Source organism: Lonchura striata, chromosome 1A, assembly GCF_050655825.1.
Source record: "Lonchura striata isolate lonStrDom1 chromosome 1A, ASM5065582v1, whole genome shotgun sequence".
Lineage (NCBI taxonomy): Eukaryota > Metazoa > Chordata > Aves > Passeriformes > Estrildidae > Lonchura > Lonchura striata.
Window position 1 is genome coordinate 23715277 of NC_140741.1, and position 19257 is coordinate 23734533.

The window sequence follows — 19257 nt, forward strand, 5'->3', positions numbered from 1 at the left end:
TCTGCTGTTTATGGAGCTACTTAGTTTTAATGTGTATTTCTTGGGAAAACTGTAAGAGAATTGTGATGTCTTTTTCCCCCCCACGTCACTGAACACACTGCATGATCAGGCAGCAGCACTTTATATCTGGTCCTTTTGTAGAAGACAATTATCAGTCATGCATATGTGATGCTCATACTGGTGTTTCTGTGACGCCCCTAAACACCTTTCTGAGCCCTTAAACAAATTTGTTGCAGCAGTAGTCTCTATCTATCTAGAGTGTTTGCAGTTGTATCTAGATGTATCCACTGGATTTCAGCTTCCTGCTCATTTGAGGATGGAGGAGGTGTAACCAAGCCATCAAGATTTTAAAGTATTTTACTCCTTTGCGTGGAAGACAGGTTAGGGTTAACAGAAAGTCAAATTCTTTTTGGTAAATTACACAAATGTTGAATGAAAATTGATTGCTTGAAAAATGTGTAAACTTATCTTTCATGTTTCTCAGTGCTGCTGCTATTACTTGGGGAAAGTGGATCTGAAGCTCTTCTCAACTCAATGGGTCTTCAGTTTCACCATCATGTTTCTTGTAAGTAAGGAAATACCCAAACCAATCATAAAGATTTCCTTCAAATGGCGAACAGGATGTTATTGATAGCAGATACAGGGTTTGCAGCCCGGCCCTGTGGTTACGCCTTGGCGAATGAGGGGTGTCCCGTGAAACGCGTGAGCCCAGGAGCATCTCCAGTGCCGGGGAGGCTCTGGGCTGGTTGCCTGCGGCTGGGGGTCGTTCGGAGTCCTGCCGGCCTGAGCCTGGGCTGAGCCATACCCCCGTGCGGGCGAGGGGGCAGCCCGGGGTGCGGCGCTCCCCGGGGACGAGCGGGGGGTGCGGTGCGGTGCGGGGCCGGGGCCGGGGCCGGGCGGCGGCGCTCGGGGCCGGCGGTTTCCCGGGCGATGGGTGGGGAGAGGAGGAGGAGGAGGAAGAGGAGGAGGAGGGGTCCCCGCGGCTTTATCTCCCACCCGGCTCCGCCCGCCGCCGGCTGTCTCCCGTGACCGCAGCGCACCGGCGGCCCGGGCAGCGCCCATGGGCTGCGGCAACTCCACGGCCGGCGGCGCGGGCGGGCGAGGTAGGGCGGCGGGCCGGGCCGGGCCGGGCCGGGCCGGGCTGGGCGAGCGGCGGGGCGAGCATCCCCTCCGTGCTGGGCAGCCCTGCGGGACTGCGGGGGCGGCGGCGGGCACGCAGCCGCAGCCGGCGGGATGCAGCCCCCGGCTCGGGGGATGCCCGTCCGAGCCGCGGGAATCGCTGCCCGCCCTCTTGCAAGAGCATCTTCCTTTCCCAGTCTGATCCGCTTGCTCAGGGGAGAGAGGGTGATGTGGCCTGCCGCGGGCACCGGCGGCTTTCTGGTGCCCGCTTGTCGCTGGAATCGCCACCTCCGACAGGAGCTGCCCAGGGCACGGCGAGCCCAGGCCGGGAGCTGGACCTAAGGATCCCGCCGGGGGTGTCAGCTCCATCCTCTTCGCTTCCCTATAAGGCCACGAATGCCACTTCTGAAATGAATTTCTGCCACATCTTTGCCTTTTGTTTGTTGAAGAAGTTGGAGGATATTCCACGATTGAGGTTTCATGCATGTTAATGTGTACCGCTGGCTGGTGCGTCCAGCTGGCTCCCTTATTTGTTCATTGCTATTTTCAAAAGAGATAAGATCTGGGAAGATGGTGCTGTTGTGCTCTTCCTCCCCCCTGCCCCCGCAGAATAGGAAAGTACATGGAAACTGATAAGTAGACCTTCACCCTGTAGTTACAATATGAGCATTTCTCAATCATTTTTCATCCTAGCTGCACTTGGCAAACATTGCCACCTGTTCCAGTACCTTTATCAAGTCCTTCAGATGCACTTGTGAGCTTTCAGCTCTTGAAAATATGCAAAATAACGGCTGGACAATTTATAATTACTGGATCCCCATCTCTTACTGTTTTGATTTGATTTGATTTAACCAGAGTTTCAGTGGTGCTGTGGGTGGTGCTAGTCCTGACTTGGTCCTGCCTGTGAGTGAGTGATGCTGCCTTTTCTAGGGTGTACATATGTGTGAATGCTTGTGGGGTGTGATGCTGGTTTACCTCTTGAGCTCTGCACTACAGACTCGGAGGAGAATGTGGTTCTGCAATTCCCTACTTGGTTTCTGTTAAATGATGATAACTTAGGATTTAGGTACTGTGTCTATCCATCAGAGACCTCTGTCACCCATAAAGAACATGCTCTGTATGAATTTACTTGAACATTCAGTGCTCTTATTAGAGCTGTTCCGTTTGCACAGAGAATTCTCTCCCTTCAGTTGATTCCCACATTGCTGTGACTGGAAGTTCCTTCTGTATGTGACCAGTCTAGCTTCATACCACTGAGGTGATGCTTGTTCACATCTTGTTTTTGTTTGCTGGATAAAAGCACCAGAGAGGTTCAGATGAGAATGTTGAGTTGATTATTGGTCCATTTGTGGTAGTTTCTAAGTTAATGTTGATTTGACTGCCCTGTGGAACCTGTACCAGGGTACAAATGGGTAAATGTCAAATAGACTAACTCTGACAGCAGTATTATTTTGAACTCAAAGTTTGTTTAGATGTGTCCCTTTGCATTAGAGGTAGTTGTCTTGAACAGGTTTTGGCTTGTACATACATTAATTATTTTCACTGATGGTCTGACTTCTTTGATAGTTAAACTTACTTATATGTTATACAAAAAATATTTGAACTTGCAGTTTTTGGTAAACTTTTGCATACTTTTTGGAAATATTCCACAGATCTCTAAGGGTTTAGTGCAGGTAAAACCCAACAATGCCACATAAAACCTATCATTAATATAATGGAATTATTACTGTTGCACTGACAGACCTCTCCAAATCCAATGCAGCTCTGAAAAGTCCAGTTCACTTCTCACTTTCACCACTGTCAGTCAGGAATTACTCTGTGCAGTCTAGGGTCTTAAAATAACAAACAGCTGGTAATAAAAGCAAGATGTCAGATGTCTACTATTTATTTACTTCATTTAACATTCCTTACAAAGTGTGTCTAATAAAAATAAAACTATTTTATAAAGGGTAAAGAAAAGCCTTACCATTTTTATTTGAAATCCTTGAGCTTTTCAGGAAAATGCAAGTCATAATTTTACCAAAAGATGTGAAGACTATGTAAATACAAATAAATTCTGTGGCATGCACAGCATGACTACATTTTTAATGCTAAAGTTATGACTATTCTGTAGTCAGTAATGTCAAAGCTAGAGGTGCATAACATGTAATTAACCTGTAACACTCTCTGTCATACCATATGACTAAGTATAATATTGTAGCATACTTCACGGAACACATTAAATGTGTTATGCCAATTCCCATTTTCTTACTCTGGTATAATTCCTGTTGTAGCCTAATTTAATTTTTCCTAAGCAGATGTATATATGGTGATAGTTCAGCTAATTATATTATCTTCTGTTGCATGGCTGGAATGACATCAGAGCTTTCAGCTCTATGGTCTGTGAGATCTAAACTAATAGACATGATCTAGAATAACATTTCAGTCTGTGGTGCAGTACTCCAGAACACCAATGTAATTCACAGCATTCAAATGTTCTTTCCAGAGTATCAGATAGTGGCAAAAAGCTCTCCAATTGAGAAATGGCAACTTCAGTTACCCAAGTAAACTCATGTGTATGCATCCTTCTTAAATTACCTAGCTATTTTATGTATTAACTATAGTTACTTGTTTTTCTCAGCTTCTGTTTTCCTTATGTTTTGTGGTCTCGTTTTACATATCCTTCTTTCATGTTATTTCCTAGAGTTCTAGAAGCTCAAAAATAGCTCTTCTCCTTTTTATTTGGTGTCTTTTAAAAGTATACTCTTAAACATTAATTTGCTTTTTTTTTGCCTGAGTCAAGGCATTTCCCTTCATTCTAATGATTCTTCATTAAAAATTTTTAACTACCTCCTCCTTTCTGTATCTATTATTGTAGCGATGACAGCACCTTAAATTATTATACTCTTTGGAGGCTGTCAGTCTAGCCTTAGTTTAAATATATAGAGAAGCTGTTAGTCTGTGGAAAGCTTCAAGTACAGTCAAGTTATGATGAAGAACTTTCACACCAAGTTTTAACAGATTTATTAACTTCAGGTTTGGTGCAATGCCCAGGAAGTCATCGTGCCATTCTATTTATTGGGTTTAATCTCTGTATGGAACTCCCACTTGATGAGCTGAAGAAATAATCAATATGAAACAAATTGATGATATTCTATCCTCAGTTACAATGGAGGTATAAATAGAATAAATTCATTGATGTTAGAACGTGTTTCCTTCCTGCTGACTGTTGGAGCACATCAGAAAGGAGCCTGCAGTAGAAAACTCATTCTTAACAAAATGTGTGTTTAATTTTGGGGGGGGGGGTTTATTTGCTTTTTGTAACAATTTGATGTGCAAGAAAATGTCATAGGCCATTGTTCATTAAAAATATTAGGAAAAAGTTTAATAATCTGCTCAAAAGTCAAGTCCTGGCATTTTTTTTTAATCCATTTTGTTCATGTGAGTGGTTGCCTCACATGCTTTTTATGTTTTTCTGAAGCTTTTGCCTCTCACTTTCACTCCTGATGCATTTCTCAGCACAGAGGAATATCATCAGTGGATATCAATGTCTCTCAACCATCTTTTGCATTAGGCCTGCATTTACGGAAATCCTGCTGTTGTTCTGAAAGAACAAAACCCCATCTCACCTAGTGGATGATGGATGATGCTTTGGAATAAATCCTCTTCTTTTTGACTTGTCACTGTTAAAATGCTGTGGGGTTTTTGAGGGATCACAGCTCTAGTGCTCTAGACAGAATGTTTTTCTTCTGTAATCACTGGGGCTCAGAGCAATGTGTGGCTGAATGGGACATGTTTATTTGCAGGCTGTACTCATTCTTCTCCTTCTGCAACTCTAAAATGCCAAAATGCACCCATGGTCCTACTGTGTAAATGGTGTGAGCAGAGAGGTCATTCAGGACAATTCAGTATTGCCTATTTTTTATGGATGTGGCTTCATAGCTACTCTTTAATGTCTTGCTGAGGTTAGGTTAAAAAAACCAAGTAAACAAGAGCCTATCAAGGCAAGGCTTGTAGGGCCAAGTGCTGCCTTTTTTTAGGCCAAGCTCTTACAGTGGAAAAAATGGACAAGCTTTATGTATGTGAGCCTTTTCTCAAGTCATTTCTGGAAACCATCATATCTATGAGAGCACTAAGCCTTGCTGCTATAGAGCGAGCTGTAGAGTGTGGATCAGTAGTAAACAATATTCTTTGGCTGAATTTCTGGCAGAAGGAGCTTCAGCAGCAATAAAATTGTGTTGTTCACTAAACTTGCAAGAGTTAGACAAATATGTCAGTTAAGTAACAGGGTGAGGGTGAATGGATTGGACTTTACAAATAAACATGTCTGTATGAACTGAGATGTTTTTGGTTCCTTGGGAAATAATATCTAGTGTAAGGAAATTCAGGCTCCCTAATGAACAAAAACTTTGAAGTTTTTACACAGAGATTTTTTTATAGTACACCTAGCAAAAGTGATGTTCATTTGCAAGCTCAGAACTCTTGAAGGAAGAAAATTCCTTTGTTAACTGGAGACACAGATCTATTGTCAGGTACCTTAGTGGTACTTGAGTGTATTTGAACCAAACATTTGTTTCACTTTTGCTAGTGAAAATGAGAAATAACCCCACTGAAATTAATGGAATCCCATCAATGAAAATGAGGATAAACTGGTCTGCAGTGCTTATAAAAAAAGTAGAAAACAATGTATTTATTTTTATATGTAATTTTTATATGTATTTTTAAATTTATTGTAAGAGTAAAACTGATCTCTTAAAAAGTGAATTTGTTTTTATCATACTCAGTTCTCAAAGTTTTTGTGTGAAATGCATTTCAAAACACATTTCACACGCAGTGATTTTTCAGCAGTGTACCCTTGCTAATATTCCAAGGAAACAAATGCTGCCATGTGTGAATGTTAGTGGCATATTTCCAAACACGGGTTTTTATAGCTCTACACAAAGCCCGGGCTGATGGGTTTGAGTGGCATCTCCCATCTCCTGAGTGAGGATGTACCATAATGCATTGAAGACAGGCATGGCACTGAACATGGATATGGCACTGAAGTGCACCCAGTGATTGACTGGAACTTGATTGTCACCTCTGGGGAGTGCAGCAGTGCTGTAGGCACACAATTCTTCTCCCTTGGCTTGAGGTTTCAGTTTGTGTATTAAACACTGTACTTTTGCTGTACTTCCTGCAAGCAAGACACATTTTTCAGATGGGCATCCAAGGTTCTTAGAAGAGTCTTGGCAAAGGCCTCAAAAAGGGCCATAAACCTTTTTAGAGAAACTGATTTTGATTGCAGGGAGTTTAGACTAAAAAATAAAGTCATGGCCCTCGTGCAGAACAGGCACAGCAAAGGAATAATTTTCTTCTGGAATAAAATTAAAAATCCTGCTAGCTCCAGCTAGGCTTTTCATAACACATGTTTTCTGAAATGTTGCCGATGCCTGGGCTCTGTCTGGGGGTACAAGGGGGTGCCCTGAAGGCTCATTGCTGAGCTGACTGGATGAACTGGCCTTGGTGGCAGATGTCTCCCCACATCAGCAGAGACTGGGCTTGCACAGCAGTGCCAGCCTTCCACCTGGACACAATTAATCTGAGAGGTTCACATGCTGTGCCTCACAGATGTGCCCTCAAAGTCTCAGGGCTGCCTGGTGGAGTAAGGTTTTAAAGGAAGGGCCTGAGCTTATTGTGAGCAGAGATACTCCCTCCAACTTACTTAAGGCTTTTCTGTAGCCATACTGAGATTTTGCTGACTCTGGAAGCAAGACTAACAGAAGAAATGTGTACAATCTCATGAGTCTAGTCTGTGTTGCTGCTGGGAAAAGGAGGGATAGTCAAGTTATAGGAAATGGGAATGACATTATATTCAGGAATTAGCTGTAAAAGGTAATGTTTTCTGCCATTCAAGCAATCAATTCAGGTAGACAGAGCGAGAAAGCCTTGCATGTCTATTTCTTCCTCTTGTTTAAAATAAGAATGCAAAAGGCATATTCTTACATATCAAAGAGAGATGAAAGGTATTTGCTATTTATATATATTTTTTTTGGCAGCAGAAGAGATAAAAGTTTTCCAAAAAAATGAAATACTATGGAAGAAAAAACCACAACCTATCTCCAAACTCAAAAAAATCTCTGGGATTGGCTACTTCCGTTTCTTCAGAGGGAGCTCTGATCACCTTTTCCAGCTAAGTGCTAAGAGGAAAGGAGAAGGGAAAGGTTTTTCTAATGTCTGCCCTAACTTCTGTAATTAATAGAAGGGATAATTTACTGGTTACTCAGATGAATTATATACTAGCAAGAGCAACATAACATGAGTAACTTGGGAGGAACAAGAAAGAGTTTGTACTTGGGTAAATATTTGTCTCCCAGCAAGAAATATCCAAGTCACCAAAACAAAAAAGTCAGCCACTTATACAAGGCAGCCAGGTGGCAGCTTTTGGCTCTTTGGTTTTTTGTTAAATAGCAAGATGAATTAAGGGGTGGTTGATCTCCTTAGGTGGGGCTTTGGATGGGTTGCGTCCCAATGTTTATATTAGTTCTGTCTAGTCATTTTATAAAACTTTGTTTATCTGGCAGGAAGAACGACGTAGCATTTCACACATGTGGTGCCACCTGTACAACTGCATCAAATGGCAGAATAATCAGGCATTTGGGAGTAACTGCCTCTGGTTAGTTGTGCCAGCTTTGTGGCAGACAAAACCACCAGAGTTCTGAGCAAATGAAATATGAAATATGAAATTCAGAAAGATTTTTTTTTTCTTATGTTGCTCCCATCTTGAGTGACTGCACTTGGGCACTGGTCCACAGCAGCATAATTTTCACACACTGAGAGTCTGGCCCAGATGTGATAGATTTAAGGGATTTTGTGGATAGTCATTAAGCATAAACTGAACAATCATGAGAAATGTGTTTTCTTACAGTAGCAAATTTTTGTTGCTATTTCTATGCTGTTTAGGACAGAAAGGCAGAAAAACAATTACTGCACTGTTGGTTGATTTAGAGGATTATGTCATTACCTGGTAAACATGTTTTTTTTGTTTTTTTTTCCCCTAGGTGCTACAGGGACTACTAAAGATGTGTAAGTACTTACTCTACTCTACTTTTTAAAATATATAACCCTGGACATATTTTCAGTCATACTAGCCTTATACTAGATTTAGTCATACATGATTCATCTGGCTCCTAACATATAATCAACACAATCAGATGTTTACTGCCTTTAGTGACAGCTTCCATCTCCACAAAACAACTCCTTGTCTTGTTTACTTTTCTACAGACTTCTTTGCTTGTTGTTTCTCTAACAGAATTATTTTTTCTGCTTCTGTTGAGACAGTTGTCTAGCAGAGCTGGTTATGTTACTTCAGACTGCTCTTTCCCATGTGCCCGTGCACCTTTTTCCAGAAGCCATGTAATAGTATGAAGCCAGCACATAAATTTCCACCAGGCCCAGTGAAAGATTTAGAAAGCTACTGAGACAAATTCCCCCTCTTTGCATGAGACCCACTAATCCGTCCAGCTTCCTTTTCAAAGTGCCCACCTTCTCTAGGTGTTCTCTGCATTAAAGATAGTATCTATTTGTTTGACACAGGGTAGCAGAGGGCAGTCCTACCCATCCTGTTTTTCTCTAAATGTGCAAGGTCTTTCATAGGACTATTCTTATTGCTGATACAGGAATGCACAGCAACAGCTTTATTCAGCCATAAATGTATTTTTCTAGCAAAGAAAACCATAAAGAATTCCTCACAAGGTCTTGCCTTCTCCTATTTCATGTGACTGGTATTTGCCACTAGACTTTGTGACTGAGGGACCTGGGAAAGATTGTCATGTTATGCAACAGGAACATCCTTCAGTTTTATTTACTTCACTTACAATAACTCCTCTAATTAAATGGAGGAATCCTGGTGTAGAAATGAGGGCAGTCAAGTCAGATAAACAAGTGGAGGGAAGAGCTTAACAACAGGCTTGTCCTTGCTATTACAGAGCTAGGACAGGAGAACTAACAACAGGTGTCACTTGGCTGATCAGCACTGTTGCCACAGATACTCTTGAGATCTGTGTTACCTTTTTTGGTCTTGCAGTGCCCGACAATAAATAAATTACAAAAGACAATCTTATAAGGAACCTCTTCTTGGTGCAGCCTGCAGCATCACTGCCCTCAGTACTTCTGTATTTACAAACCCACTGGATTAATTTACGGCAGGGCCTTATTTATTGTTCAGTTTAGATGATTTAAGAACTGACTTAGAAATGCATCTTTCTTTTTGCTCATTAATAATTTTAAATTTCAAAATCACATGCACTGTTGAATTATGAATGTTGTAGGCATGTTCCTGTGCTTAAAGATATGGGGATGTATAGAACTGTGTCTATGTACAGAATTGTGTTTAACTGTGTGTAAGCATTTTTAGAGCCTGGCTGCAGGAGTTAAAATGGGAGCATCCTACTTATCAGTGTGAGTTCATCTGTCGTGTTTCAAAATAGTATTGAGATAACTTAGAAAAAAATTAATTACTAGAGTGCAGTCTTCAACAAAGTGAAAGGGTCAATCCTGGAGCTATTACTCATTCAGATTAAGGATAGTGGAGCCAGCCAAACCACCCATGTGAGTAATAGCATGGTTGAACCTTCTCAACAGATGTTAGAAACACACACCTACTAATGAGGAATGGCAGTGATGCCCCAAAAGCCCTAATCAGGCATTCTCATGCTTAACAGAAGATTTTTATGAAGGAAGTCAGCTATCAGAAAAATTACTTTCATTGTTTATAGAAATGAACAAAGCAGATTAATATTAACTAATACTATAGATTCACAAAAGCTTTTTACACCTTTTTACTTTCATCAGCTAAATCCTCTCTTTAAATTACCCTCTTTTTTTTTTCTTTTGCTATCAAATTTCAGTCATATCAGTTCTGATCCAGAAAAGAATGCAGGTGTGTCCATCCTTACATCCTTTTGGATGCCAAATCTTATTATTCTAACTTGTGGTTTATCATTTTTTGACTGTGACTCGTTGCAAAGTACCATGTCTCCTGGAGTGAGCAGCCAGATGGAAGGGGAGAGGGATGGATCCTGCCCTGAGCCCTCCTGGGTGACTGTGGGGAAGCTGCTTTGCCCTCTGGGCCTGGAGTTTCTCCACCAATAAGATAGGGGTGATGATATGATCTTCCTTTGAAAGGGTTTTTCCTCTCTGAGCACTGTGTGGTGACAAGGACACATGCTCTGAGAACGTGTCTGCCCTCTGTGCTTCAGCCCAGAATCTGCCAGCCAGCAGCCATGCTCCTGCCCCACTAATAAAGAAACATTCATCACTGCTAATTGGGAAACCTAACTGTAGAAGAAGTAAAGGATATGCTAGAAAGTAATGCAATGCCTGCAGTATTCAGTGTGTGGCTAAGTCTGGGGGAGGATTAGTTACAGTAGGAAGGAAAGGACACAACAGTTTGAGCCTGTTTCAGAATACTGAGACGAAATGCTTGTGCAGGAAATACAAGAAACACCAAGAATCTGAGGAGTAGTTGTCTGTCACTTGTTCGAAGTTCAGTGAATCATTTCTGGGCTACTGAGCACAGCTAGAAATATAATGCTCGGCACAAACAGAGCCATAAAAGCTGAGATAAGAAAAATGTGGATGGAAAGAATTAGTGTGAATGCCTGTCATCTTGACATTTAAAATATGTGAGAAATGGCAGCTTCTTTTACCATCAAATGGACATAGGACTGATGGATGTAAAAGCTGACAGATGAACAAAGTGTGTTTTTCAGACTTTGGGTGACAGGAAGACTCTTGGGACAAACGAAACCTTACCAAAAGAAACATTTATTCAGCTCTAAATAGAATGCCATTTTGTGGATTTGCTGTTAAAGCTGCCCACTGGCTCCAGGACTCTGCCCATGCTACCTGCTGAAAACCGTGCTCTCGGTTCTTCTGCGGATGTCAACAGCATCTGAGGCAGTGACACAGCAGCCGGTCAGCACGGAGCTCCTTGGACTGTCAGGTTCCTTTTGTTGTCTATCCCTGCTGCAGAAAACCTTATCCTGGCTTGCTGTCCCTGGAGGACTGCTGGACTCCTCCTGTGTCTGTGAGCCCAGGAGATGTGGCAATGGGAGCACTGCCGAAACCAAAGGAGCTTCTCTCCAGTCTCACTCCCACGTGGTTGAGCGTTGCTGTTGTGGCTTTGCTCCCTGGAGCCACCTGTGTTCACCCAGCCTGGGCAAAGAAGCAGCACCTGTCTCAGTGGCTCAGCAGACACTAAACATGCAAAATTAGTGGGCACCTTGCAAAAGGGGGTCTCGAGCCATCATGTGTGAAGGCAAGAGGTGTGTGAATATGTGTAGTAAATAAACTGGGGCAGCATTCTTTCCTGAGCCCCCAGAAAGGTGTGTAAAATAGCTTATTCCTTGAGTGCCATCACCCAAATTTTTCTTTCTTTTCCTTCTCACAGTTCCATGTTACTCCTGTCTCTGCTCACTCCCTCTTTTCTGGCAGGGGTACAAAAAAAAGCAAATTACAAATTTGCCCCCAATGATTGCCCAGCCAAGAGTTGTCATCTGTACAATCCCAGATTATTTTTGCTATCATCCATTTGAAGAAAAAGGCATTGCAAAATTACTACTTTGATTTATAGCTAGTAAGAGGAAAGGAAGAAAGTGAAATGTTTACAAACCCTCTTGTCTGCTTAATCATAGACCTGAATAATTTGTTTTAGTGAGAGAATTACAGTAATGGTCTGTGATGCCATATTACAAAACATTTCTGTAACAGAAGAAAATGGCCCTGTTTCCTACCAGAATTAAAAAAACCAAACCAAAACAAAACAAAAACCCTTGACATTAATTTCCTGTTGGACAATATTGATTATTATTCTTACAACTCCATTTCAGAGGCTTCAAGCTGCGCATGAAGTTGTTGGTGCTTTTAAAGGACTCTTTTCTCTGGACAATGGTTAATCTGGATTATAGAAAATGTTCTCAATTGTATGAGAAAATCAATCCTATGACACATTTGGTTGGTTCAACAGAAATGACTGCTTGTGATCTTTTGGAACCCTAAGTCCCTTTCTTAAAGTAGATTTTTTTTTTCCCTAAAAATTCATCCTCATTTCCACCCACTAATATACACAGGCTTTCCAGTTTCTTCAGGAGAAACTGGCCCTCACTAGGACAGAGCAGCTTCACAGTCCTCAAGAAAAAAATGTCTCTGCATTCTCTGGCTGTGTGTGTGAGGACTGTAAGATGACTTACGTGACTACACGGGGTCACAGGAGGTGGGAAATGCCTTCTGAAATGTCTCTAATTCCTCCAGGAAGGGATGGCAGGAGGGACAGGGAATAAAGAGTTTTATTTATTGATCAGTCTTTCTTGAGTGGTAAGACATAGACAAAGACAGCAGACAAGGAGTGCTATGCCCTGCATAAATATAATTCAACAAAATTGCAGAATAATAAGATTTACTCCAAGTCTCAACTATTAAAAGGACCTGTGTACCCTTACTCTATGGTGATGCAGAAAGGATAGTTGGTAATGTTCTGCCCCTTAGGAAGAAGGCAGGTGTCAGAAAATTTCCAGGCTGTAGCAGTCTTTTTAAGGCATTTTCTGCCCTCCCAGGAGTTTTAGGGACATCTTCTTGCACTTAAGACTGCATCTTGCTATCAGCCCTCTGCTCTTCAGGGCAAAATCCCATTGACTTCAGGGCTCTGTAAGGGCATAGAGCCCAAACAATTAAACAGTAGGGACATCAACCTTTTAGAATAAATAAATTGGTTGCAGACCCAGCTAAAGTGCAGCTGCTTCCCCATCCATACCCAGTCATGGAAGTAGAGCTCAGAATCCGAATATTTATTCAAAGATGGGCAAGTGATTTGTGTAATGACTGATGTTGGGATGCAGACTGAGACTGCAGCACAGGCACTGCACACTGAAGGAGTAAGAATAAATTCTTTAATTGTTTTAAGAATAAATTCTTTAATTGTTTTGTATTACATTTCCCTTCCCATCAGTGCTGGTTACTTTAACCCGTGCTCCCATTCAGCTACACAGAGCACTGCATAACTGGGAGGACTCTAACCTCAGCGACTCTATTGATTTACAGACTGACCTGTGATTTTACCCTAAAGTTAAAGGAGAAGTAATTGCCCATTTATATGGGATTAATAACAGCATTTGGTTTGCAAACAATTGAATTCAGGAATTGCAGAGCCTCATTTTATAGAGAGGCCCTGTGACAGCTTCTGGCTTCTGGGTGTCTGTGCTGGCTGTGAAAGTTTCTCTCTCTTCATCCCCATTCTTTCCTCTTTTAGGGGAAGAGCAGTGCAGGCTTGTGTACATGCAGAGCCTTAATGTTCCTTTTATTTGGGGGTAGTGTGGGGACTCACTCAGGAATAGTGTTAATTCATGTGTTTCTGCTCCCAAATCTACTTTCAGATCTCACTGGTGGGGGTCATAAAAAGTAAGCTGCATCTTTTCTCAATCCTTTATTTCTTCTGTACCTTATATTGGAAATCTGTCCTTTTTTTATACCTGTGTGAGTACTTTGTTGAATGGTGGATGTCCTGAATTAAACTGGGGTCAGTAATACTTCTTCCCTTGCTTCTGAATTTACCAGATGGTCATGGAGCACCTGAAAGAAACAATCTGCTAACATGCTTTGTATCTTTTGATGTTGCAGAGCAGAAGAATCCATATCCGATGATGACAAAAGGAGGTAGGTGCTCTGCTCAGCCAGGGTTAGTTTTATTTGCAATGGGCTGCAGTGAGGTCTGCCGCCAGTTCTGCATCCTTCCTTCCCTCCTCCTAACTCCCAGCAACACCAGCAAAGCAGAGGAGAAACGAAAAGAGAGGAGGAAATCTCACACAGAGTCGGGTATTGATGAGTCCACCCAGGCTGTTATTGAGCTGGGGAGGTGGGAACTTTGTGGCAGAAAGAGCACATTATCTCGCAGCTGTAGGTGGTGTGCTCGCTAAGGGCTGGTGGCCTCTGCCTTCGCAGCAGCACTGCCACAGGAGGTGCCATTAGCGCTTCTGGGAGATCTCTGCTGGGCTGGAGGCTGAAGGAAGTGTGAGTCTGTCATCAAGCAAATTACAAATTGGCTCAGAACCCCAGGAGCTGGAGGAGGTATGATTATTTCACCTAACAGGGCAGAGCAGTGTAAAGGGAGTCTCTGCAGGTATCTCCAGGCACAGTAGAGACTAAAGGACCCAGTTTTTTTACCTCCCTTCATCTGTCCCTGCATTTCATATGGGCTCTTTGGAGCCGGCAAGTATCCTCTGCAAGTCCATGAAGGGGAGAGGGTTGGGTGTGAAAGTACCTAAAGACACTTGTGCTCCCTTTTGCTATCAGTTTTCTCCAAGTGTGACCCTAAACAGGGGCAGGCAGGTTGCATTTATTAATGAGGTCAAAGTGCTATTTAATTGGTGTGCACTGTTTGAAGTGTGGTGCTTTGGTCAAACATCAGTGTCAGATTAGCTCTGTCCTCAAGCTGGATGTACTCAGAAGAAGCTGGGCAGGTGGGGTTTACTATTGTCACAAGACAGCTGGGATCTCATGATAAACATCAGGAACTTGAGTGAAAAAACCAGCTCCTTCAAGGAGAAGAGTCCCAGCTGAGCTCTGATGTGCCTGTAATTGTTTCTCCACCAGGAACTACGGCGGGGTGTACGTGGGGCTGCCGTCGGACGCGGCTGCCATGGCTCCCAGTCAGACGAAAGCTGCACCCAAAGGTACTGGCAAGTTGTGGATTTATCTTCTCCTGCTTTCCGGGGATCATTTCATCTAGTAGGATGTACGTCCTTTAAAAATCAATTATTATTTCAGACAGACTGGCTAGCCTTGAAGCCTCTTAAGGCTGTGGGGTTATTTACACTTGTCAAAGGGATTGTTCCCATTTATTTAAAATTTAACACGCTTTTGCAGAAGGATCCTAGAGCAGATACTGACAGTGTAGGTACGTGGTCTTCTGAACATCTTCTCCACTCCCTGAGTGCTCTGTGAATTGAAAGAAAACAAAACCCTGTTAAGACTAAGAGGCTGTGATAGATGCACTTGCAGGGCCCTGGTGCTATTTTTAGTTTTGAAGGTATTTACTTGCATTGTGGTGAATTCCAGTAATAACAGTAAGTGCTTGCTTTCAGGTTTATTTCTGTTCTTAAATGAAACCCAGCAGAAACTGTTTCTTTTCCATGTTATATTTTTGAGCAGTGGGGAAAAGCATTAGATCTATAGCTATTTAATTGACAAGTCACAAACATGTAATTACAAAATAATGTAATGTTCTTTTGATTTAACACAAAAAATGCTGCTGTCACATATGTACAAGCACAGAATTTAGTCACTGACTGGTGCTTCCAAAATTTGCTGCAAAACAAGAAAATGAGAAACAGTAACACTTTCAACCAAAATAAAAGTAGCTGGTTTTGGAACAGTACTAACTTAGTCATGTTTTTGGTTTTTTTTTTTTAAGATTTAACCATCTCTGTCTTTTGTTTTCTAATTAAGATTAGAAGGAAATAAAGACATCAAGATGCAAACAGCCCGAGGTACAGTATGTTTTGATTAACATTATGTGCTTGCCATGCATTTGTTGAACAGAACAAGGTAGCAATGCTCCCTGTGATGCTCTAAGTTGGTCAGGGAACCACCAAGTTACATCTCCAGCTGCATCATAACATCTAAAGACTGGACCAGGGACCAGTTCTCAGTGGGTGCAGATATAAATTAGATAGTGCTAAAGTCGTCTTTGTGGTGAGAATTGAGAAGCAAAGAAACTCTGTATTATTTCATTTGGGAGCAAATAAAAATCAAATGTCCTTAGTGGTACTCAGACCTCCCATGAGAGGTGAGGTACATCAGCAGTGCTTAGATCAGGATCTGCAAAGACAAAGATTTTTCCAGGAATGAGGATTTTGCAGTTAGAAAACATCTCCGTTTTTGAAAGGACCTTGAGGACCATGGTGTGTCACCCACTAAATAATGTATTGGAGCTTTCCCCTTGCTATGGGAGGATCCGTGGGAGCTTCATTTTCCACCAGCTATAATAGGACATTGAAGCTTTATATGCTCTATTCTTGAAGTGAAGAATTTTGACTAACTAAGTTTAAAAAAAATGCTTTATAAGTTCATATCTGCAGAAAAAATAAAAACAAACTAAGTTTCCATTCAGTACTTGAACTAAATAAGCATTGACAAATTTTGATGGGGAACTGTTTTGATGTCTAGGCAGTGGGGAACTGAAAATTATAAAGCTGCCAGCAATTTCCATAAGAAGCAGAGCCCTTTCCTAATTTAGGTGAAAAGTCAGAAACAGTTTTGACTGGTCTTGGTGCTGGATGCAGGCCTTGTAGAGCAGAACACATATAATAAGTGTCCTTATTATATGAGTGGTTAAAGCCCCAGAACTTTTCTAAGAGCAGTCTTAAACAGGGAGAACTTCAGGTGGTCTTCACAGCTAATTTCAGTAACCTGGCTGAGATGTCTAAGCTAGAAACACCATCACCCTTGACCAGGCCAAGGCTCAAGCACCATCTTGAGATTGCAGCTTTCCATCTGTGGGTTATGAACAGAGTCTGAGTTACTTAGGTCCTTGTCTAGGTGCTTTAGTTGAATGCCTGAGGCTGGATAGAATCAATCACTTGACTTTTTTTTTTTTTTGCTATTTAAAATAGCTGAAAGTGTGCTTTGCCTTCATTCATGCAAGATCAGAGCTTAGCTGCTGACTCAAGTCTTACACAGAAGAGCAGCTTCAAATCTGCAAAGGGTCCTCTGAGCTCCACAAGTTTATGTGCCTGTGTGTCTGCAGTTCATGGATTACAAATCTCTCAGCTTCTAGTGATGACCTAATTCTCTGGCTTATGTATAGAACATTCCTGTATTGCTTTTCCACTATTGCTTTACCAGTCTACCTAAATCTGTTCTTTTTTTTCCTTTGAACAGTCTACTAAGACCAGTTGCCAGTGCTTTGGAGGGAACTGTCTTTGTGCTGAAGATTTTGATATTTACACAGCCTTCCGGAGGGCAAGAGAGATCAGAGCACCAAAAAATCCAAACTGTTGCAAATTCCAACTACGGGTAAAGCTTAAAGTAGAGCGTCCAATCTGTTTCCTATGATAGTTGCATTATGGAAATCTCCTGCTGTTCTCCAGTGAAAGATGAAATTAGTGAACTCATGGTGGATGTTTCTGCACAAGAGCTAACTTTGATGATCTGCAACTTATTTCTCTGTGGCCATATTGCAGATTCCATCAGCTATCAGCTACGCTTCGTATATTTCCTCCAACGAGTTTGATAGATTTTATATAGAAAACCATCACCACTGTCCACTCAATAGTTTCTATGATAGGTTCCTGTAAATTAATTGTTCTTTTTCTTCAGAGTAATATATTTGACAAGTTTGCATCTTTTTGGGAATACTGCAAATTTTAATATTTTTGCTGTGAAATATTAAGAATAGGATGAAATAAGCTTAAGACCATAAGGTTCTTTATAATTATTACTGTCCCTTTTATACCATGAGACAAATATTAGTGTTTAATTTTCACCTTGTAAAAAGACGTTGCTCAAGGAAATTGATTTGAATAAGAATGATATACTTCATTGTATTATTTACATATCTGTTTATATTTTACTTTAGCTATGGCTCTTTTATAAAGCATTACATGTAAAAAATTACTAACAAAATAAACTATCATGTGTTCCATTCCATGTAATAATATGTCCTTTCATAAGGATGAAGTGATAGTATTTTCAGAGATAGAGGGACTAAACTCCAGTGCTGCATCCTCCTAAGCTGTAGAGGATTTTTGATCACTATTAGAGTTTTGTATTCCTGTTTCATCTGTAAGCATTTCCAGTATGGCAAATTGAAACAGAATGAGTGTTATTACTACTTTAGCAAATTGTTCAGGTTTTAAAATTCATTAACAGCAATTGTAAGTTTCACATAGAACACATAGATTGTACATTTACATATGGCTGAATGAGTATTTAAACTATTAAAGCCTTTTGCATTATTCTTTAGTCAAACTAATTTTAATGGGACTTGATACACCATACACTTTAAATAATCAAATAAACAAACAAACAAAAAGTTCCAATCTGCACAACGTTAATATATTACTGTACATTCATGACCATTGTTAAAATTAAAAGAAAAGAGAAAACCAGAAAATTTGGACCTAAAGAATTAGGCTGCTGTGAATTCCTGCTCTTTTAACTGATACCTAGTACTACCAATGAACTACCATTGACTGATTTCCAGTAACTTGCAGCTTTCACTTTTATATAGTGGTAGTTTGATGTGAGGCATGCAAAAAGAGATATTTAAAAGTATTCCTTGCTTGTCCTCTTTTAATTATTTGTGACATTATTTATTGCTATTCTCTAGAAATCTGCTACTTGGATTATAAATGATTTCAGGCTTCAAGCTCCTGAAGAAAAACACGCATCTCATTCTTGACCATCGACCTGAAACCAAGATGAAATAAGCTTGAAGATTAAGATGTGGTGTTAAAATATCTCTCAATATGAATGAAAGTCTGTAGATTATATCTTCAGAGTCTTGTTCTCGCAAGCCAAGCTGGTGAGGACTCAAGTAGGCCCTGGGAGATAAACATGCAGGCTTTTTTCCTACTTGCTTACTATAGCATGGGGGTGTAGTTTCCACTTCACATGTTCCACAAACGGCCAAAATGGTTTGCATAGCACAAATTTATTTAGTACAAGGCAATTAGACCCATGCCTGACCTGATCCTGATTGTCTTTCCCAAAGCAGGAAAAGCACCAGTCATCCTAGGCTACATCAGTGTTCAGCTTGTGCTAACAAAGCCATCAGAAGATGCCAGTAATCAACCTTGTTTATCCACTTCTATCCTTCACTTGCTGGGAACGATCATCAAAAAGGTGGACAGGGCTAAACTAGAACATTACCTGTTCTGCTGCTGACTTCTGAAGCCCCATGTGTGGGCAGAGGGAGGAAAGAGGTGATTGCAGATGAACAGCTCCTCGCAGCTGGTGGTGGGACAGTTGCAAAGGGTACTTTCCTTGGTTCACATCATTGCTTGTTTTTCCTGCACAGAGCTACAGAGAAGCTTGGAGCACTTTGCACTATTGGTCTTTTCATCCTCTGACTGTGTGGGAGGTACAGCGGTTTCTTAATATTTTTGTTCCTCTGCATCATTT

General features: G+C 41.2%; 1 protein-coding gene across 2 annotated transcripts; it reads left to right on the plus strand.

Moving 5' to 3' along the window:
* The first annotated feature begins 1014 nt into the window (after positions 1-1014).
* On the plus strand, positions 1015-17776 carry C1AH12orf75 (chromosome 1A C12orf75 homolog). 2 transcript variants are annotated; one of them, XM_085569631.1, is made up of 6 exons: positions 1015-1103; positions 8139-8163; positions 13753-13788; positions 14725-14866; positions 15585-15620; positions 17014-17776. In XM_085569631.1, the coding sequence occupies exons 1-4, from the start codon at positions 1061-1063 to the stop codon at positions 14858-14860; spliced, it is 240 nt and encodes a 79-aa protein (XP_085425757.1). In that variant the 5' UTR covers positions 1015-1060; the 3' UTR covers positions 14861-14866; positions 15585-15620; positions 17014-17776. The 2 variants fall into 2 exon arrangements, with proteins under 2 accessions (XP_085425757.1, XP_021391764.1); XM_021536089.3 differs by having other exon boundaries at positions 14725-14804.
* Positions 17777-19257: the final 1481 nt, after the last annotated feature.